Source organism: Ipomoea nil, unplaced genomic scaffold (genome assembly GCF_001879475.1).
Source record: "Ipomoea nil cultivar Tokyo-kokei standard unplaced genomic scaffold, Asagao_1.1 scaffold1286, whole genome shotgun sequence".
NCBI lineage: Eukaryota > Viridiplantae > Streptophyta > Magnoliopsida > Solanales > Convolvulaceae > Ipomoea > Ipomoea nil.
The window spans coordinates 974,484-998,382 of NW_017617714.1; the positions used below are offsets into that span (position 1 = coordinate 974,484).

At 33.3% G+C, this 23,899-nt stretch overlaps 2 protein-coding genes across 2 annotated transcripts; one reads left to right on the top strand and one right to left on the bottom strand.

The window, feature by feature from the left end:
* Positions 1-661: 661 nt before the first annotated feature.
* Positions 662-1,048, bottom strand: LOC109184720. Its single transcript, XM_019334757.1, has one exon. The coding sequence runs from the start codon at positions 1,046-1,048 to the stop codon at positions 662-664; it is 387 nt and encodes a 128-aa protein (XP_019190302.1).
* A 10,741-nt stretch (positions 1,049-11,789) lies between these two features.
* On the top strand, positions 11,790-15,317 carry LOC109184763 (transcription factor bHLH96-like). Its single transcript, XM_019334799.1, has 3 exons — positions 11,790-12,146; positions 13,915-14,262; positions 15,050-15,317. The coding sequence occupies exons 1-3, from the start codon at positions 11,808-11,810 to the stop codon at positions 15,143-15,145; spliced, it is 783 nt and encodes a 260-aa protein (XP_019190344.1). The 5' UTR covers positions 11,790-11,807; the 3' UTR covers positions 15,146-15,317.
* Positions 15,318-23,899: the final 8,582 nt, after the last annotated feature.

Here is a 23,899-nt window from a genome sequence, read left to right on the forward strand (position 1 = left end):
TAGTTAAAAACAATTTCATTTTTTGAACAAGTTAGGAATTATCTGATTGGTGCAAGGGCCAAAAAGCATGTTTGCTTGTTGTTAGAAGATATCTTGTTGTCAAATGTCCTTGGAGAGTGTGTCCACCCAATAGCTCAAAAGGACAAAAGGCATTCCTCATAAGGTGCATACTTCTCTGTTGAATAATCCTAACAAGTTGTGCCTGGCTGGTGCAGACTTTGTGCTTCTTACTTAGGCAAGGTCGGATGATATATCGAAAGACCTTTACAACAAACAACTAAGGTCTAACACTTAACTTCTACCAAAAAAAGAAAAGGTATAACACTTAACATTAGCATAACTCCTAGGGTTGTTAAGGTCACAACCCTTAAGCTCATAGCATTTGCGACTTGCGACTTGCTATTTGCTATCACAGCCTTAGCCCTTTCTCTACGCTCGTTATCCTCCCTTAGTTTCTTTAGATAGTAAGTAAGATAGATAAAATTGGCTGAGGAAATAATTGATTTTTAGGTACGTACAATTCATAAATAATCATACACGAAGTCATGGCAAGTTAGTAGGTACAAGAGACCATATATATTACCCCAGGCCATGTTTTCAATATATATATTATAATTGTATTACACCAATTTATTCTCCCAAATTCAAACTCCAATTAGAATCAAGACTTTTCAAGATTGTCTACTTTTGCACTAGAAGAAGATTGTCCTGCTTCAAGATCACCGCTACCAACCTCAGATGTACCAACATTAAACTCTTTCTCTCGCCTTATGATGTCTTCATCAACGTGAACATCACCCTTAACAGACAAAACCACCGTCTTTTTTCGTCCATGGCTGTCCGTTACGACAGCCTCTTGGATTCTTATATGTTCATCGATGTGTTTGAGGTCGACTTCTTGAACGGTTCTTTTCTTGTCCCTCTTCTTCATGTAGAAGCAGAGCGCGAGCGAGGCCATGACGAAAAAAATGCACCCCACCACCGGAAACACAATGATTATGACATAGTCATGGTCGGCTGCTGGGAAGTTGTTCGAATTGGATGCCATGTTGTTATGATAATTGTTTTTGTGAAATTTTTGGGTTGTTGAGAATGTGGTGATGGTGAAAGGGTTTTGAATTGATGGTCATTTATAGCTATGGATTTATTTAATTTTATTGTTTTAATTTGTATGTGTATGCTTTTAAGCTATCTAACACTTGGTAAGGATACAAGATGCCTACATATTTTGATTGCATTGGAAAACACTCCTCACGTACTTAGCTTGATGTCCTAGCTTCATGTCCTTGCTTATGGTATTTTAAGCAAAACGTTATTAACTTGTTTACTTTTGTCGTATATTTTTGTTTCAATATATATATATATATAGAAATGGTTCCCGTGCAGTTGAGCAAGGACAGAGTTAAAAAATTTTGTAAGTGGAGGTGAAGTTTAAATAACGTTAGAAATGTTAATTACAAAATATCAAACAGTTTCGAATACAATGAAATATAATATAAATTTGTATATTACGAATGATTCATAAAAAATAAACTAAAAGAATATTTAATTTGTTAATTAAATAATTTATAAAAGTGGACTAAAAAAAATATTTATCTTGGAAAGGAATGAAAGAGATAAAATAAACAAGTGAAGATAAGAGAAATGTTGTTAATGAGATTTAAATCAATGATCATAGGCTTTCTTAACATATATAAAAAAATGCAACTAACTAAGCTACTCAAATTATTAGCAATATAAACATAAATATTTATTTTATATAACATCTAATGCTATATATGTACATATATACATACATATATATAAAGGGGTGGGCTGGGGGGAGTGGAGCTAGCTGCCGCGACCCCACTGCCCCCACACTAGCTCCGTCTCTGCGGTTGAGGGTGTAAGTGCGGTTGTGGGTTAAATCTGAGCCATTGATCTTTCTTAAATCAAGGTCCAAGATTAACCAAAAAAAAAAAAAGCACGGTGGTAATTTAGTAATTTTTGCATTTAGATCAAATTTAAGGTGCGTGGTTTTCCTTCTTAAGGTGAGTAATTTTTGTGCTTAAGGTGCGTGATTTTTATGCTTAGGTGCGTGGTTTGTGTGCTTAAGGTGAGTAGTTGTTGAAACTTAAGGTGCGTCAACCAGATGCTTAAGGTGCATGGTTTTGTTTCTTAAAGTGTGTTGTTTTCTTTCTTAAGGTCCACAAGTTCTCACCTGTGAGTGGTTCTCATATGATTAGGATTTTATATATATAGAGAGAGAGGAAATTTCAATTATGACTATATGAGTATTGTTAATTTTAGTCCCTGACTTTCAAAAGTATCAATTTAGTACCTTAATTATAAAATTTTTGTCAATTTTGATCCCTCCAGCCAAATTTCGTTTGAAAAATTTTAATAGTAAAAATAATTAAGGTATTTTAGTCATTTCATGTCTCTTTTCTTTTTCTCCGACGAGTTCATCCGTTTCTCTCCCATTTTCGGCGAATGCAATGCGTTCCGACTTAGCCACGACGACGTTGAGCCACCAGGTTTAAAACACAAACAGCTCGCCTTGCCTATAAAGATTTGATTTTTCTTCAAATATATTGAAAATTTATATATTTTCCTAGGTGAATGCAATAAGTCAAGAAATTCATCTTTTTCTATCACTTTCCTATCAATTACCAACATGTCTACCGAGAAACAGAGATATTTGAACAAATAATAAAAAAAATTTACTCCGTAAAAGAGTTTATCAGATCTGCAAATTAAGAAAATTTACCGCTACATTCCGAGCTGAACGAGCTCATTGATGGCGGAGTCTAAAGCATCCGCCGCCTCAGATCTCTGGCGGTAGCGGCGGTGGCGAGCCCCATGGCCTTAATGGACGCTGTGAAGAGGCAGTTGCCGTCGGACTCCACCTCGCCGCCGTGTCTAAGCCGGAACACCACCGACGAGTTCTGATCCTTCGGGAGTTCATTAAGGGGAAATTGCTCGAACGCAGCCTGTGACTATAGGGTAAATTGCTGGAATTCATTGCATTCGCCGGAAACGGGAGAGAAAGGGAAGGACTCGACGGAAAATAAGAAAAGAAATGTGAAATGATCAAAATACCTTTATTATTCTAACTATTAAAATTTTCGGAGAAATTTGATCAACAATTTGTTCAAAATGACCATAATTGATAAAAATTACATAGTTAAAATACTAAATTGATACTTTTAAAAGTCAGGGACTAAAATTAACAATACCCCTATAGTCATAGGATCAAAATTTAAAATTCTCTCTCTTTTTCTCTTTCTCTTTCTCTCTCTCTCTCTCTCTCTCTCTATATATATATATATATATATATATATATATATATATATATATATATATTTTTGTCAACCTCATATGAGAACACCCCCCCCCCCGCCCCCCCCCCCCTCATGAGAACCGTGGATAAATCGTAACGATAGAAAATAAGTGATCAATGGATATGATTAAAAGTCAACACCTTAAATCCATGCACCTAATCAACAATACAAATCACCCATGAATACCAAATAAGGAGAAAATCTGTCCAAACAAAATTTTAACCTTCTATGAAATAGGTAAGATAACGACAAAATAGGAGTTTTTATATTATTAATAAACCATTACATTTAAATAATAAATTATTATTATTTTTTGAAATATTCATGATTCCTTAAAATGTAGTATATGTTCTATACTTTCTCAAACATTTTCAGTCCAAAGAATCCAAGCCTCCACCACCGGGGTTCGAACCTATGATGGTAACCGGGATGCCATCACAGTACATGATAATTGGCGTAAATTATTGTTATTATTATTATTATTATTATTATTATTATTATTATTATTATTATTATTATTGTTATTATTATTATTAAATATAAGAAAATCTAATTGTTTTGTTAATATCTGGTACTTTAATTTACCGAGACAAACACGTGGAGGAGAGGACATCATAATGGGGTGTTGTGTTGTACTCTAGGTGATTGTGTGCACTTTCCCACAACATCGTGTGCACTATTGAATGTCACAAGAATAATATGCACTCTTCTATATGACACTATACACACTTACACATTACATTGTGCACACATTCACATTGAAATGTACAAATTAAATACACATCATTCATGATAGACATATTTTACACTCTTATTTTATATACATCTTTATAATTATTTTGCATTAATTAATTACTATTATATAATAATTATTTCTTTTTAGAATTTAATAATTAATTAGTTAAATAAGTGTTTTATAATAATATTTAGTTATAAAGTTATGTTTTGAAACCTAAAGCTTTTAGTAAAGTCTTTACTTTTATTTAATATTATTTTAAGTGTTGTTGGTTCAATTACTAACATAAAAGAAAGTAAACAAATAAAATTTTCTTTTGTTTCCCCATGCGCAGCTCACGTACGAAAGCAATGAAAATGTCTTCATCGGCCGATTCTTGCGCAGCGGAGAACTCTTCAAACATCGCAAACGGAGGAAATGAGCGGTGGACGTTCATTTGACTTATTTTTAGAATGCTATAAATAGCAAGAGTTTCTTATTGTAAAACGTTCATTCTTCCCCTCTCGATTATTCTTTAAAGTTGTTACCAATGTCCATTCGTGGCTAATTTCTTCTAGCTTGGCTTAGTGAATTGATGCCCCGGAATTGATTATGCTGTAAGATTATTTATTTATTTTTATTATATATGTTTTTATGCATTTTGAGTATTAAATATTCTTCTAAATTATTTGAATAGTTGTATCATTTAATTGCTAGGGAGGCCTACTAGTTATTTATTTGATATAATTATTTGCTATATTAGATAATGTTGTGCTACAAATTATTCTAATATTCAGTAGCAACTGAGGTTAATTATTGACGGCTTAGTGATAATTGGTCTCGGGTAGAATATTTTCCTAAATTAAATGCAACCGCTTGTGCTTGTGTTATTTAGTTTGTCGGTTTTCCTAGTTCGTATTGCTGCTATTAAATTAAATCTATAGCGCTTGTCTTAGATTATTTAGTAGTTAGGGGTAATTAAACCGCTTGTGCTTTATTTACCTACAACTAAGGGAAAACAGAAACGAAATAATTTCACGACAAATATTCAATTGCATATTAATTACTTTATTAATCAATGATCAGTGTTGAATTCCGGTGGTAGATCTTTACTAACCAAGGTTTCTTATTATAAGTGTTTTCGATATATTATTTTCATTGCTTTATTCGTTCAGTTAAATTACTTGTTTATTTAAATTCTCTTTTAATTGATCTTTATTCTCGATATATTCCAAACCCCCCTTCCTTTAATTTGAGCACAAAAGTTAAACTAGTTACTCCTCGTGGGATCGACCCTTACTCCCGCTACTACGTCTGTAAGGTTCTAATTTGGGAGCCTACGACAGCTCACCAATTCACCACCCCACTAACAAGGAAAACAAGGATAAAAAATCTCAGTTGATTCACATACTTGACTAGTGCACAAGCACATCGTTAGATGCAAACCACACCACAAAAAATGCACAAACATATATACTATAATGCACACACACTACACTTATACATTGCATTATGCACACTCTAATATTACATTATGCACACGTTCACATTGAAATGCACACATACATTATGCACCATCACCACCACCAAGGATCAAAACTCCAGTTGGTTCACATATGTGACTAGCACACAAACATATCATTAGATGCAAACCACGCCACCCTAGCCAAGGATAGGCCTTGCAACACATGCGGTGGGGGCGATGATTGAGGCTAGTCCTTGGCTACCAAGCTGAGGTCAGTCTTTGGCGCAGAGGCCTGTCCTCAACCAAGGTTGGCCAAAGCCAGTCCTCGGCCATGGTTGGCCGAGGTCCGTCCTCCGCAATGGTCGACTGAGGACGATCCTCGACTATGTCATAGCGCTGAGGACTTTCCTCGGCTACGCATGACCTCGACCGTCCTTAAGTCTGTTCTTGGCCACTTCGATCACGAGTTCTTTGATTTCGAGTTGGGCATGTGTTGGTGTTATCGCATGAGGATCAAAATTAAACATTGAGTGGGTAGTTTTGGCTATTTTTCCCAAGCTGACTCCGCTACACTCGCATCTAAGAGGTAATGGGCTAGTGACGGGATAACTGGACTTGGTCTACCATTATTATTACTCTCTAGCTAACTCCGCTACGCTCATAACTCGGTAGTAGGGAACTAGTGATGAGATAATTGGATAAATTATTGGACCTGACCCCAAACACTCGTGGTCTAACCGAAGCAGTCAAAGCAATTAAAACAGTCAAATAGTAACGGTCAGGAGCTGAGCAAAAAGCAGGTGAAACAATGCACTTAACACAGAGCCAATGCACTTATTAGGGAGCACATGAATTATTATGGAGCCTTTGAACTTATTGAGTTGAGTCATTTCACTTAGTCGTTACACTTATTAGACTAGGCTAGTTATTAGACTAGATTAGTGTAAATAGTGAGCCTCGATGACAGCAAGGAAGACACACTCAAACTTGTATTTAGAACCATCAAGCAATACTACTACTTGTCTCTGTCTACTTACTTGGTACCCTTTTTGTAATTACTTTCCCGTAGCATTCTTACCATCATGCATCATAACAGACTAGTGAAATCCTCTTGGTGTTAAAGGAGAAGAGTGAAGTAAGGTACTCTGATCCCAAACCAATATAAAAATACTATCTCAATTTCTCTTATCCATATATACTCTTTTTATTTTTCATTACATATCGTCACACACACATACATTTAAATATCTTTTACAAAGCATACACAAACAAGCTACAAGCAACTTGGCAAGTTTAAAACTTCCACTACGAACACTTTGATAATTTTATTTAGCCAAAAAAATATTAAAAAGTCTATTCAACCCCTCCCCTCTTCTCCTCTCCCATCTTGAATTTACATGCTTGGGACAAACAAATATTATATTAATATATAAATTGTGTGTTCATATTTTTATGAGAAAATGGTCAAATAGGCCTCTAAACTTTATTTCAAAAGTCAATTAGGTACTTGAACTTTTAAAAGGTGTAATTAATCCCTCAAACATGTCAAATTGAAGCAATGAGGCCCAAAAAGCAGGTAAATGACTTGTAATAATAGGTTACCAAAATCTGGCGAAATATTCAGGCGAAAATCCGACGATCAGTGACGGTCGAACCGTCGCCGATCGCCTCCTCCGACGAAAAGCGACCAGAGGTCATTTACCTATTTTTGGGTCTCATTGCTTCAATTTAACATGTGTGAGGGCTTAATTGCACATTTTAAAAGTTCAAATACCTAATTGACTTTTGATATAAAATTTAGGGGCCTATTTGATTTCCCTATTTTTTTCTTACCTACCGAATGGTCAAGTATTTAACGAGCTGAGTGTGCTTGAAGAAGGAAAAAGAATCATAAAGAGAAGTATAATCTGAAATGGATATAATAAGTAATGCTGCAATTTATAACTTAATCTATTTCAAAATAACACATTTCACAAGGGCTACCATGCCAAAGCTTTCATATTGACCAGGGATACAATTACAAAGATAATTTAAAAATGTCAAGCATGATAGCCAGTATAAAAAATTAAAGTAAGATAACATTCATAACAATAACACACACCTATCTAATAAAAACATTAATAAGACATAAAAGAGCAAAACAAATTTTAAATAAAAGAAATATTAACTTACATCTTTAGAATTAAAAATAAAAAATAAAAAGCATTTTTTTTTGTAACAAAAGAATATCTTTTTGAATCAATAAGTCACACAAAAATTATTATATAGTTTGTTGTTCCAAAAAAAGTTGAATCCTAACCCCAGGCCAATGGCTCCCACTCCCCAACCCAACAGAGCATTTTGAAGGATCTAAATCATGGTAACTTAGCTTAACACAGAGGCTAGGCATTTGTTTATTACGTCGCTTAAGGAGTCTCCCTCACTTTGAGAGGTTGCTCCCACACTGCCGTTGGTGAAACTTGATCGAGAGTCATTGTTCTTAAATTTTACCCCTTTAATCAATTGAGCTGCTCTTATTTGATGGTTTGATGCATTTATTACGACAATCTCATGTAATAAAGTCAATCAATCATAGACTTTATGTGGTAATAGAAAATTTACAAAAATTGAAGAGCCACATATATTTATTCCAAAAGGTAATTCTCTCTTTGTTTTTTGTAAATGTCCTTTTGAAAGTATAACAAAAGGTTACTCCGATACAAAATATGATTTCTTGATATCATCATTTCAGTAAGTTAATTGGAAACTTCACGTGCCTCGTCCCTGTTGCATGTGGACTCCATAGCCACAACATACTTTCTTGTTACAATTGAGAACATACATGGAGTATGTAGTCTAGTGTTAATCGCAGATCTTTTGTGCGCATCGACTTTTGATATCGTCTGTTGAGTCGTTAAGTCATGCATTGTGATTTATATCATCTCAAATGTTTTATCAGGTCAAGGTGTGGGGCCCCTTAAAATTGAGATTCAATCTTTTCGGAGAAAAAGTGATAATCGCAGATTCAGCTTTTCATTGTGGTAGTGTTTTAAGTTAAATTTTTAATTAATAATTTCGTTCTTCAGTGTTTGCCGCAGGGTAATCTTCCTGTGGCTGCATTGGCAGATTGAGTTGGGAATAAGGATGGGGAGTTTATTTTTTTTGTTTGACTTACCGCCGAAGGTGCGTGCTTTGCTTGTTCATGATGATGTCCCCTCGGTGTTTTTTGAGGATTATGATCCACCTTGAACTAAGGCCCCGATTTTCTTGATGTATTTGTTTTGTTGAAGTATGAATCAGAATTGAAAAAAAAAAAAAGGAAAAATGAAAAGAATGAGAAAAATGAAAATGAAAGAAATGAAAGAAAAAGAAAACGAAAAAAAATATAATAATTTCGTCATATTTTATCAATTTCATTTTACTATTTTTTTATTAGACTTTTTTAATGATTAATTTTTCTTTACTCAAAGTCTTTGTGATGAATTTGACAAAAGGATATCAATTAGGCCAATCCAATTAGTTTCATGCCAGTCTCTTGGGCCATTGAGCTTATTAGTTTTGGGTTAATCGAACTGATTTTTATCAAGCTAAAATGTTTTTGCCCTAGCCATAAAATTTACAATCGTTATACCCTGCACCACGGCGCGCATAGCACTATGCGCCCCGTGCCTCTCAAAACAATGTCGTTTTGGTAAGTTATGTAGGCAGTTGACTTGATGATGTATATTTGTTTATACAGTTATGTACACTTTTTATACAATCATGTACATCTATTTTATACAATTATGTACATCCGAAACATGAAATTTATGTGTATTATGTTAAGAGTTAATGTTTATTATGTTAAAAGTTTATGTATATTATGTATTATGTTAGATTATATGTATTATCTTTTTTTTTTTTTAAAAGTATGTGTATTTTGTTATACAATTATGTACATTCATGTATACAATTATGTGTATTCTAGTATAAAATTATGTACATTTTTAAACATGAGATTTTTTTTAAAGAAAATTAACCGCCAACACAGGGTAGCGAAATTTAAAAAAAAAAAAAAAAAAATCTGAAACGACGTCGTTTTGCATCAGGGCGCACAATGCAATGCGCGTCATGGTGTAGGATATAAATTGCCTAAAATTTAAGGTCATCAATTTTTTTGATTGGATGTACTCAATTAAAACTTTTAATATTTTAAAATTAACTTCTTAAAAACTTCAACTATAACAGACTAGCTAAGTAGCTAGCATATTCACATTAATCTTTAAACATCATTTAATCAATCAAAATTTCCAATTTCAATTTCAAACTCAAAAGCATAATGTAACATTTATGGATATTTATATATAATATATAAGCAATTTTTTATTTTAATGAATTTGGTTTTAATTAAAAATTAATAATAATTTATTTATTTACATTTATCACATGAGAGTTATAATAAGTTTTTTTTTTCATAAATGATAATTTGTTAATATATTTATTAAAATTTTATTTAAAAAACTTAATAAGAAAAAAAAAAAAAAAAAAAAAAAACTAATTCGAGTCTACGACTCTACGTACAAGCTCTCTTGTATATTTTTTTTTCACATTATTTGTGAAACAAGAGTAGTCTTAGAACAGCTTAGTCTAATCCACTTAAGTTTCAGATTCTCTTAAAGATACCTTCTACAGTTAAGATTTACTCAGGACATCTCGTGGTCTAACCAAAAGCCTAAGCTAATAGTACTCAGGACATCTCATGGTCTAACCAAAAGTCTTGGATTACACATTAATGGCCATATGCTCAACACGCCCCCTCACGTGTGGACCATAGTCGCTTATGGGTGGCGCTGATAGTACTCAGGACATCTCGTGGTCTAACCAAAAGCGGATATGCTCAACATGCCCCCTCACGTGTGGACCATAGTCGCTTATGGGTGGCGCTGATAATACTCAGGACATCTCATGGTCTAACCAAAAGCGGATATGCTCAACACGCCCCTCACGTGTGGACCATAGTCGCTTATGGGTGGCGCTGATAGTACTCAGGACATCTCGTGGTCTAACCAAAAGCGGATATGCTCAACACGCCCCCTCAAGTGTGGACCATAGTTGCTTATGGGTGGCGCGATAGTACTCAGGACATCTCGTGGTCTAACCAAAAGCGGATATGCTCAACACGCCCCCTCACGTGTGGACCATATTCGCTTATGGGTGACTCGATAGTACTCAGGACATCTCGTGGTCTAACCAAAAGTGGTCCCCCTCACGTGTGGACCATAGTCGCTTATGGGTGGCGCGATAGTACTCAGGACATCTTGTGGTCTAACCAAAAGCGGTCTCCCTCACCTGTGGACCATAGTCGCTTAGTACTCAGGACATCTCGTGGTCTAACCAAAAGCGGTCCCCCTCATGTGTGGACCATAGTCGCTTATGGGTGGCGCGATAGTACTCAGGACATCTCGTGGTCTATGGGTGGCGCGATAGTACTCAAGACATCTCGTGGTCTAACCAAAAGCGGTCCCCCTCACGTGTGGACCATAGTCGCTTCGCTTATGGGTGGCGCGATAGTACACAGGACATCTCGTGGTCTATGGGTGGCGCGATAGTACTCAGGACATCTCGTGGTCTAACCAAAAGCGATCCTCCTCACTTGTGGACCATAGTCGCTTATGGGGCTGAGTTTTGAACCCATGACCTTTGGTCTAGCTCTAATACCAAATTAAAACATGTGCTCCATCTCAACTAAAAGCCTAAGTTGATAATTGGATTGCACATTAATAGTTATATGCTCAACAGATTATATTTGGACACATGTACTGTTATTAAAATTAAGGCAAAATATGATCAAATATTAAAGAACTAAATTCGAAAATGGAATCATAATTTATGACTAAATCCAAAATTACATCTTGCCCCTTTAAATTGTCAAAACTTTAAGTTACGTTTTAAAGTCAAAACATATAACAACGATACAAGAAAATTTGTGAATACAATATAGGGTCATTAAATTCCTTCTTTTAATATTGTCTCATAGCAGTATTTGAAAAGAACTTGTAAATACAAAACAAGATAATCAAATACATATATGTTATCAGGACTATGTGCTCTAATGGTACTTGGTTTGGACTTCCATTTGGAAGGTTGTGAGTTCAAGTTTTAGTGGAGGCGTTATTGGTTCTTTGTGTTTTAGTAGGTAAATTGTGAACATTTAGACTTGAGTCCACGTTGCAAAGTGGAACCGGGTCCACAAATAATTTGCACCGTCGGAATTGAAGAGCTTTAAAACCTGAGACAATTCACCCCAACAACAACCATAGGGAATTAAAGAGAGAGATTAGTGTTAATGGAGCTTGAAGCTATGGCGCTCTACAAAGTCCCCCAAGTGAGCTGGAGTGGTTGTGACTTTGTTGCTAATAATAACCAATTCCCACTCGAGTTTCAATGCCCAAATTTCCCAGAATTTGAAGCCTGCAGTTATTATCCACCACCTCATCATCATCACCAATGGCTTCCAAACTCTCCTCCTGCCGACCACGTTGTTGTTGCAGAAGAAGAAGACGAGGTTGCTGGTCCGACAAGACAGCTGCACCGGAGAAGCAACGCTCAAACTAACCGCCGCCAACAAATCAATGACAATCTTTCCTATCTCCATAGCCTGTTACCAGAATCTTATATCCAAAAGGTAGTTCGTTTGATCAGCTGTTTTCTTTTTCTTTTTCTTTGTTTGATTTTTTTTTTTTTTTTTTTTTTTTTTTTGGATAGGTGGTTTATATATATATATATAGCTCCGCCTATCATTCAGTAATTTAATTGAGACCCTTTTAATTTTAAGATTATCTTTAAAAAACAAGTTAGGGAAAACCCAACAAGAAAATATTATGTCTACTCTCATTTTTTACTCTTAATTTATACTTACACACAAAATCTTGATGACCCACATTAAAAAAAAAATAGCTTATCAGAACCACCACAGAGAGTAAATTTGAGGGAGTAAGATTTGAGAGTACATGTAAGTACTAAGTAGAACTCACCCAGTAGAGTTGGTCAAACGATTGATTTGTTAACCACAAGATTATAAGTTCAATTTTCAATGGGAGCGACCTATTGGTTATTCTAGTTTAAGCCGGTCAATTATGGACAATCTAAGTTGGTTTACCTTCTTGTGGTCCAATAGATTTTTTTTTTTTTAAAATAAAATTGAGCAGGTTAGCTATGGACACCCTAGGATGGTTTACCTCCTTGTGATCCTTTACCAACTAGGGTCACAAAGCAGAATTACTCAGACACTACACATCCTCGAATAGTGACTGTGTGTTTCTTTCATCACACAAAAAAAACAAGTTAAATAAGAGATTGTACAAAATTTAACTTATTAAGTTTTGTAATTAAAATAATATGTTCTTTTTTTCTTTACAAATTACAACTTTAATTATTTGTAATATATATTGTTAAAATTTTATAATATATCAAAATTGTTATTACCGACACATTAATATTATAATAATCCATAGTCATGTTAACAAGTTGGAAAACATTATTCTTTTTCTTTAACCTCTTTTGACTTGTCCAAGTATCCCATTTGCCACCTTCACTTGTGTATATCAAGAGTTTGAAATTTAATTATTATTATTATTATTATTATTATTATTATTATTATTATTATTATTATTTGTTGTTGTTGTTAGTAATTTGATGTATAAGAGAAGAAGGTATTATAACGATTACATGCTCCACAAGTGCCATCCAGACTCATCATTAGTGTTTGGAAGAGCTTTTTCTAAGAGGGTCAATAGTAACTTAAATTCAATCCCAAAAAAAAAAAGAAAAAAAAAATTGAAGTATAAGAGTTTTGTTATGGTAATATATATAAAATGCGCAAACCAGATTGGTTGGAGTGATCGTGCACTCTTATCTCTTAATAGAGATCGTGAGTTCAAAATCGTCTCTCGTATAGAAAAATCACTAGTGAGTTCAAAATCCCTTCTCGTGTGAAAAAATTAATATGACCAACACTTTGCCCTTTAATTGAACCGTTCCGGTACGAATAAGGATTAGTCTGAGTATAGTACAGGCTTAAATGTGCCTTTATAATTTATTTAGGATACCTATGGTCTAAGAGTATCTCCACCTGTAGTTCTTGATGGATAAGAGAGAGTGAGGAGAGAAAAAAAAAAAATCCTAAAATGCCTTTGTTTGTGGTAGACTTTGTGAGACCCACTGCAATAAATCTTACTGGCAAGCTTGGTTGCGTGAAGGGCAACCTAGCACCCAGTCGAGCGTGTTACTAACGTGAATCTTTTTTATTTTTCTTTTCAACTTTGTTTTGTTTTGTTTTTTTATTTTTCCTCTCCCCCATCATCTTCTCTTTTTTAATTAATCACACCGGCAAAAACTCTTCAAAAACTACAACTGTTGGAGATGCTCTAACAAAAAATATATATGATGAGCAGGGTGATGAAGCATCAATCCTAGGTGGAGCAATAAACTATGTGAAAGAGCTAGAAGAAGAGCTGCAACTCCTGTGTGCCAAGAATAGCACTGCAAATCTTCTTCAAGATGCGAATATTGGTGCAAGTGATGGTTGCCGTGGATATGAATTGTCAACGCCGTGTGGCGATCACATACAAGTCACGATGGGTGGCGAAAACCATAATAATGTTGAGCTTAAGCTACACTCCAAATGGCGACCAAAGCTGCTTCCCAGATTCATTTCTCAGATTGAAACCCTCATGCTAACTGTCCTTCACTTCAACCTATCAAGGACTGATCAATTTCTTCTCTGCTCTCTTAGCCTCAAGGTAAACTCATACATTTTCTGCTCTTCATCAAATTTTACAGTTAATGTCATCTAAGTCCTCCGAATACAATAATTTTGTCACGTTTAGTCTTAAACTTTCAAGTTAACCACATATGGTCCATTAAACTTTCAAGTTAACCAGCTTTTGTCCAACTCTCAAATTTTAAACAATGTTTTTGAAGGCGCTACTCAGGCATTTGGGCGCGCCTTGCGCCTAGAGCGTCTAGGAGTAATAATAATAAGAAAAACAACTCAAAAAAAACACTCGACTGAATTGGCCGACTCGGGCGCCTAGGTAGCCGCCTAAGACAATTTTTACAACAATGATTTTAACTAGTCGTGATTCTTCAACTTTCAAATTTTAACCAAGCATGGATTTTCTAAAATGACGACTTTGCTCTTACTTTACTTTTGAAGGTCCACGGCTAGTTAAAAATTTGAAAATTGAAGGAAAATTTTGATTTTCATATATGCCTCCTTAATTGATTTAATGAAATTCTTTATATTTTCTGTTCATGCAATATATAAGGAAAACATGACTTAAGTGAAAACGTGGAGATTTTAAGTGTTGGCTGAAGAAAGTGGATCAGTTAGAGAGGGAAAGTCCTGTGTTGCTAGCTTTTTATCTTTTCATTTCATTGTTTATAATTTAGTGAGATAATTGACTTATGTGGGGAAGGGGGTAATTGTTAATAAGTTGACAGTGTAAAATGTGTATTTAAGTAAAGTCACAGGATTTACTGAGATGTGACTTTTTTTTTTTTTTTTTTTTTCCTCTTTTACTGCAGGTGGAAGATGGCTCCAAGTTCACCTCTGTGAAGAGAATTGCAACTGTTGCGAATCGAATTTTGGCTCGGATTCAAGAAGAGGATGAGAGAGTTTAATTTAGCTAGTAATTTTTTTTTTTTTCTTTTTCTATGCAAGAAAGTCTTGTTATTTCAATATTATTAATTATTAATGTGATTAGGAGATTAATTGAACGCTCAAAATATTACTTTCGCAACAAACTAGTTTTGTGCCCGTCATTGCTCTGAATTTTGATCTTGTTTGTAATAAGTTAATGCGATGGTTAATATCGTTTACTTAATAAATTATTATTATTATGCAATTTTTTTTTTTTTTTTTTTTTTGAGTATTATTGACTCTGTTATAATGTAGTATCTGTCAATACATATTTTCTCAAATACTATTGAGACCACAGTTATGATGTTTAACCACAAGGTCTTTGACTTATTATTATGCCATCTAAATTACTGTAAAAATATATTTTGTTGTATGAAATCACAATTAAACAAATTAATTTTTAAAATATTGTAAACATGGATTGAAGCAATAAAGCGGATTAATTAATTTTCTTATTAATTATTAATTATATGATTAAAAGGAAAGAAAAAATGTTAAATAAACGCTTAAAATTTCCTCAAAAAGTCAATTAGGTCTTTAAACTTTCAAAAGTTGCAATTGAACGTATGAACATGTCATTTTGGTGCATTGAAGGCCAAAAACTGGATAGTGACTTGTAATAGTAAGTTTCTAGAGTTCCAGCGACTCTCCGACCGCCTCCCGATCAAATCCCGGCGACCCTACATGAGAAGGCAACCAAAATGGTCGCCTTCTGCTCTGCTGGAGGAGGCGACCATATGGTTGCCAGAGGTGGCTAGTTGGTCGGAGGATCGTCAGAACCCTAGTGACTTGCTATTACAGGTCACTAATCGGTTTTTAAGCTTCAATGCACTAAAATGACATATTGCTGAATTTAATTGTAATTTTTAAAAGTTTATGAACTTTTTTTTTTTGAGTACTATTGACCTGTTACATGTAGTATCTGTTCATATATACTTTCTCAACCTATATATTGAACTTAATTGACTTTTTTAGTAAAGAGTCTAGTTTACCATTTTTCCTAAAAAGAAAGAAAGAACAATGGCGAATGCATGGAAGCCTTCCTCTTCCATGCACGAATGTTTCCGCTACAGGCCCTGAAGCGAAAGGAGATGATACTCTTTAGGGTCGAAGCATATAAAATGATTCTTGGTGAGTATAAAATATTTACAAAAAAAAAAAAAAAAAAAAAAAAAAAAAAAAAAAAAACAAACATAACAGTTAATTTATCGGTTGATCAAACCATAACACTACACCTCACTACTTTCCATACGAATTGCAAATCATTTAAATAAGCTACAAACAAAAGTTGGCAAGTATAAGAATTCCGCTACAAATACTTTGATAACTTTATTTACTCAAAAAGTTTTTAAAAATCTATTCAATCCCAATTTTTTAAGAATTTTACTTTCCTAGGTTCAACATAAATAATGATTTTCGTTGTTATCAGGCACAATCAAATAATATTAGAAACCATTTCAATATTACACATATATGTTACTACATTTTATAAAGGCAATACTGCAGATTCAGGATAAAGAATTTTGTAACACTTTTTAATATGATTAACTCATGAATGAGTAGGTAGCTAATTTATCACTAACTAATGAAAACGATTATTTTATTTCAAAAACAAACAAAAACGATTATTTCTATTTTTTAAAACTCCATCATGCTTTTTCAAAAGATGAACATAAAGGTTAATTTTAAATTAAAAGGGAAAAAGTAACATTTGTTTAAAAATTGAGTCAAATGATTAAAATTTTAACTTTTTGTAATATTTAGTTTAGCATAAATACCTAAAATTTAAAATGTTAAAAACTATATTAAAAAAAAATTATATTAAAAATACTATTGTATATAAATTTTGAAATTAAAAATTATAATAAAACAGTACAAAAAAGTGAAAAATATCCTTAATTAGTTTTGCTGAAAAATACTAGCTCCTTCTACTCTCAAGTTTTACCCCCTCTCAAAATTGAGATGTTAACATTTTCTTTGTTACTCAGGAGGAAGATAACTTATCATCCCTTGCCACATCAATGAGTAAAAGTGATGGAGTAAAAATAAGGAGTCTATGACAAATTATTTTGTGGATCATAACAAAAGTACATTTTAATATACTAAAAGTACATTATTCGTGTACTGAATGTACATTATATAAAATAATATACTTTCAGTACTCAGATAATACACTTTTCCTTAATATAATGTAAATTTTTAATATACTAAAAGTACATTACTTAGGTATTAAATATACATTATTTAATAGTATAATCTAGATAATAATAATTGGAGAGTCTATGTATTATAACTCCCAATGGATAATAAACATTGAGTCTGAACACCGAGAGAAAAATATCCTTAATTAGTTTTGCAATGAATAATATTGATGGGGGTTGGTATACATCCAACCCAAGTTTCCCAACCCTACACCCAATGTCAAAACAAAATATTAAATGGGTAATACTACATGTACTCTCACATTTTACTCCATTTTTTATTCGCTACTTACATGTCACTTTTTTTTTTTTTTTTTTTTTTTTTTTTTTTTTTTTTTTTTTTGAAAGGCACCTTTTGATTCATTTAATTCAAAACAATGTCGGTCACCGTTTTTATTACTTTTTTTTTTTTTTACTCCCGTGGAGTACATATATCATTTTCCATATATATTAAATCGAGAATGCTTGATGGTTAACAAAGATACTTGATCAAGTCATAACAGATCGACGTAATATGGGAGTTACATCTAATGTGATGGCTTATAATTGCTGGCACTAGGCATTGATTTTTTACCTAATGAACCACTAAGTTACCCTCCACAATCCTATCAGGGCGGAATGTGGACCTTGGGGTGACAGAATTTCGCCTTTTGTAGACAAATTAATAGTTATTAGTTAGAAACTAAATTAATTGTTAAATAAAGCATTTGTTGTTCATTTATTGTGACAATCCTTGCGGTTTGACTCAATTTTTATAATAATAATAATAATAATAATAATAATAATAATAAATGCGATGATTTCAACATAAGATGATCTTTATTCAAAATTTTGAATCCGAACAGGTGGATCAAATGCAATTACGATCTGGAAAATTGGGCAGGTTAACCTAACAATATCAGAAGTCAAAAGTCAAAACCGAATATGAAATTCAGGAATCCGTGATGCGCGAAGCTAGCTTCCACTCCTCCGGCGCATGTCACAATGATTTATAGTACAACTAGTTCTCAAGTTCTCAAATATTAACTGCCGCTCTTTAATGTAATAAAGTCGGTAATATTCAAAAAAAAAAAAAAGAATGTTCAAATAGACCATTCAAATACACATCAAATTATAATTAGGTCACTAAACTCAAAAAAAAATTACAATTGTATTATTGAACAACACAAATTCATGCAATTTACCTGTTAATGTGCTGACATGTTGGTTCCTTTATTTAAAAATAATTTTTAAAATTTTATTTTAATAATTTTAAGTAAAATAAATTTTTAAAATAAAATTAAAAAAAAAAACAAAAAAGACACAGCCCTAGGCTTCGTCTCCGGCCAGCCATGGACTGTCTCCAAGTAACATTTATGTATTTGGTTTGGATTATTTTAATTTAATATTAACTTGTTTGAATAAAGACTTAAAGGCTATATTTTATCAATTCACTATATATATATATATATATATATATATATATATATATATATATATATATAGTATCCCATGAGAACACACCCTCAAGAAAAAATCTGTAAAAATTGGAAGTATCAAATCAGATTAAAAAAAAAAAGTGCACATAAACGCTAAATGTGTGTTAAATAAACGTGGTGACATTTTCGTAATTATAGTCAACTTCACTTTGCAAACTTAAACACTTAAATATATATGTTATATGTAACAACTAAATATGCAAACTTGGATAAATTTTAAAAAATCAATGAAAAGGCTAAATTTTAAATCTAAACTATAAACGAAAGACCCTAAATAGTAAAAAGTGAACCACTAAACATCTAAACCAAATACAACCAAAATCTCAGTCATAAACTCAAAGTTCAATGCGTTTTCGCTTTTTTACAAGTGCAATATTTTAATATTGAATGTGCAAAATGTTAATACTAACTGTACAATATGTTAATACTAAATGGTAAACCTGAAAAATTTTGAAAAGTGCATATTTTTTATTGTGTCCAAGTTTGCATAGTAAAGTTGATGATAATTATGAAAATATCATCGTTTTTTTTTTTTTTTTTTTTTTTTTTAAATTTGATCTGGTCCATCAAATTTTTTTCGGATTTAAGGTTAAGATTAGTTATTAGTTTTTTTTCTAAGGACTCATGATCAAATGAGTCCACCCCTACTTATGAGATCGTGTTGACAGATCTGGTCCATTAAAAACTTGAGATCAATGGTCAGATCTGGTCCATTATCAATTGTGCAACTGTAGTTGCACAGTTAGTTGCGCAGTTGCCCAGTTGATAATGGACCAGATCTAACCATTAATCTCTAGCTTTTAATGAACTAGATCTGTCCACACGGACTCATGGGAAGGGGTGGACTCACTTGAACAGTGGGATATATATATATATATATATATATATATATATATATATATATATATATATATATATCTGTGTGTGTGTGTGTGTGTGTGTGTGTGTGTGTGTGTGTGTGTGTGTGTGTGTGTGTGTGTGAATCATACGAGAACCACCCTCCCCATGAGTTCATGAAAACCAATTTGTTGCATTAAAAAATTAGATCCATGGATGATATTAGTTGTGGGTTCAAAATTAGCGTGTGCATATGGGGTATGTGTTGTGTGCATATCCTATGTTACACATAACACATGCTTAATATGCACATGCAAATTTTGGAACCCCTAACTGTAAAAAGCACATGCCTCATATGCACACGTGAATTTTGAAACCCCAATTTATCTTATTTATAGATCTATTTTTTTAATGCACTAAATTGGTTCTTATGGACTCATGCGAGGGTGGTTCTCATATCTTGTGAGAATATCCGCTCATGTAAAAAACTGATGATTGATCTTATACGTTGATTGTGGAAGATCAATGGCTCAAAAATAAAAAAATACGGAAAAAACAAATACATTAGTATTTTTGTAAATATTTTAAACTTTGAAAGTGCATCATGTATAATTACAAAATATATCTCATGCCTATTTAAGGATTCTTTTTTATAAGTTATATGCATCTATATGAAAGTGCATCTGATAGCTGAGATTTAATGCTTATTTAATTACCATTTTTAAAAAAATTTAAGTGGTGGGCTAATTGAGTAATTTTTTGTCTAGGGCTCTCATTGCCTCTCTTTAGTTTCTTACTAGAATTTTCTGTCGTTGGTTGTGAGCTTTCGTCATGAATTCAGTTTTATTCTTTTCCTTTTTTTTTTGGGGGGGGCGGGGGGGGGGGGGGGGGGGGGGGCTTTGTTGGGGTGTACTTTTGATTAGGGTTCTTGATGAATATGTGATTTTAGGGGGTGTGCATTGTATATGTGCGCTAGGTGTGGTGCAACGTAAGGCTTTGGGTTGTGCATTGGTTGGAGGGCATTGGTTATGCATTTGATGATTTTTCTTTTTTGGTCGTTGGGATATTTGTCAAGGGTAGTGCATCGTAGGTTGTGAGAATGTGCATTTGTGCGCTTAGTGCGGTGCATCATAGAATATTTGGGAAGTGCATCGTAGGATGTTAGGTTCTGTTTGAATGCACAACCAGAGAGTTATCGATGCATGGCATTCGGTATAAGAATGCACGACATTCTATATAGGAATGCAGGATCAAAGCAATATGAATGCACGGCCTGGGCCATGCAAATAATCAAATACTACTTAATGGTCATGGGCATATCAACTGGTTCAACAGACCTGTTGGTCCAACGGTATTACTCAATGTGTCTATTGAACCCGTGAACGGATTCAATAGACTCGTTGGTCAAACATTAGTACTCAACATGTTTATTGAACCCATTGGGGCACCAATTGACGAACCAAATTTCCCTTCGACCTTATTAATTTTTGTCCTTTAATGAGCGCTAATTTGTATTATGATGATTTGATGAGAACCGTGGATTGTCTAATTCAATGGCCCAAATTAGATCACAGGTTCTCACCTGGGGAGTGTGACCAAAACAATATTATTAAGTGCACTGTGAAAACGTAAATTACTTGCACTATTATGTGTAAATGGTTGCACTTTTAAGTGATTTTACTTACACATTTTACTTGGACACTTGCACATGTTACTTGCACTTTTGACACATGTTATTTGTATTCAAAGTTTCAATTATTTACAAAAATGTCACCATATTTTTTAATTACATCTGATCTGTTGATCTTTTCAGATGGATGGCTCGAATTAGCTCCTAGTTTTTTCTTGCGTGCCCCGGTATGTGAGTGTGTGTGTTGATTTACTTATTTATTGAGGACATTATAGTAAATTGATGCATATAACTTAAAAAATAATCTTTAATCAAACAAGGTAATATTATATTCATACAATTCAGACTAAACATATAAAGTAATTTTACAATCCTAAAAGCTCACATTGCCTTTCAAGATGTAATAATAGTAACCTAAGGTAATATAATGTTTCGTAAACCAAATGATTCGTTAAGGTAATATAAGATTAAATAATAAGGTAATCTCATAACATGAACTAAATAAAATAATGTCATATTACCTAGGTAATGTTAACTAACTTGAATCAAATCCCTTAATAAATCATAAAAGTAAAATTAAATCAAATTCCCTCTACAATTAAAAATTAGGTAATTAAGGAAGAAATAATTGTCTTAGCTATACACCAAACTTCATGAATTTAGATATGTTTTGTTTCCGTTTAATGGTTAAATCATATTATGGTACGGTTATCTTGATGGATTATTATGTGTTCTACACTTTAGTCATTTAAAAAATAAATAAATAAAACAGATGAATTTGTATCCTTTAACAATTAATAATTACTCCATCAATCTCATTTTATTTGTTTAGTTAAGATAATGAAGCTGAAGTGTTTAACTGAAGATATTTAAAAGTTTATTTTTATAATATTAAGCTTAATATTAATATATAGAATTTACATACTTAGAAACTATATTTAAAGTATTACTCCATCTATCTCATTTTATCTATCTTATTTATTATTTATTGATTAAACTAATTTTCTTATTCTCTTTAGTATTTTTTTAATTATTTTAATTTTTTTTAATGTTTAATAGCGCTTTTAACATAATTTTTGAATACATAAATTTTATATAATAATATTAAATTTAACATTATGAAAAATTAAATTAAAAATTAACTCCAGTCAAGTCTCATTAATTGAACTAGACACATAAATAAGATGGAAGGAATATTAAAAAATAAATAAATTTAAAAATAATAACAAGTACAAAAGAAAGGGTTTATTTAATGAATAAATAGTGTAACCTTGAATAGGATGGAGTAATTATTGCAAAAAGAAAATAAGGAATAAAATTTAAAATTGTAGAGTAAATGTCCAAGGCTCCAAGCCAGTTGGAACCCATTTGTAGGGAGGAAGAGATGGCAAAGCAATTATTGATGGTCATTAATGGAAGGTCACGGGCGAAGTACTCCTCGCCCACAGTCTACCTTTTTGGTCAACTAACAACGACAAATGTTTTCAAAAAAGACAAATGTCTTTTTTTTTTTTTTGGTTTTTTTTTTTTTTTTTTTTTTTTGAAAAGAAGAGTAATACTATATGTATTTTCACTTTCTACTCCATTTTGTATTCACTGCTGAAGTGTCATCATTTGATTAGTTTAAATAACAAAGTGGGCCACTGTTTTTCTTCATTCACTTGAATTTATTGGTAGACGTGACGGGAGTTTATACTCAATGGGAGTACATATATCATTTTCCTTTTGGTAAACAAGTTTTGATTTATTTGATTAAGGGTCCGTTTGGAAAGGAGGAAAATGACTTCTGGAAAATGTTTTCTGGAAAATGAATCATTTTCCGGAAAACATTTTCCTTTCCAGTGTTTAGTTGCATTCTGGAAAACTGTTTTTGTGTGTTTGGTTCATTTTCTGGAAAATGAGTAGAATTGTATAATTAAACATTTTAATTATTTTATTTAGAATATTACAACATGTATAATAATATAATTTTAAATATAATAAAAATAACTAATAATATATCAAAAATATTATGGTGGTGGTGGTGGTGGTGTAGTGGTGTTATTTGTTATAATAATAATAATAATAATAATAATAATAATAATAATAATAATAATAATAATAATAATAATAATAATAATAATAATAATAATAATAATAACTGGTGGTGGTATGACGGTGATAGCAGTGGTGGTGGTGGTGGCGGCGGCGATGGTTGCGGTGGTGGTGGTGGTGGTGGCGGCGGTGGTATGGTCGTGGTGGTGGTGGCGTCGGTGGTGTGGTGGTGGCGGCGGTGGTATGGTGGTGGTGGCGGTGGCGGCGGTGGTGGTGGCGGCGGCGATGGTAGTGGTGGTGGTGGTGGTGGCGGCGGCGATGGTAATGGTGGTGGTGTGGTGGCGGCGGCGGTGGTGTGATGGTGGTGGTGGTTGCGGTGGTATGGTGGTGGTGGCGGCGGCGACGGTAGTGGTGGTGGTGGTGGCGGCGACGGTGGTTGCGATGGTATGGTGGTGGTAGTGGCGACGACGGTGGTGGTGGTGGTGGTGGTGGTGTGATGGTGGTGGTGTGGTGGCGGTAGTATGGTGGTGGTGGCGGTGGTGTGATGGTGGCGGT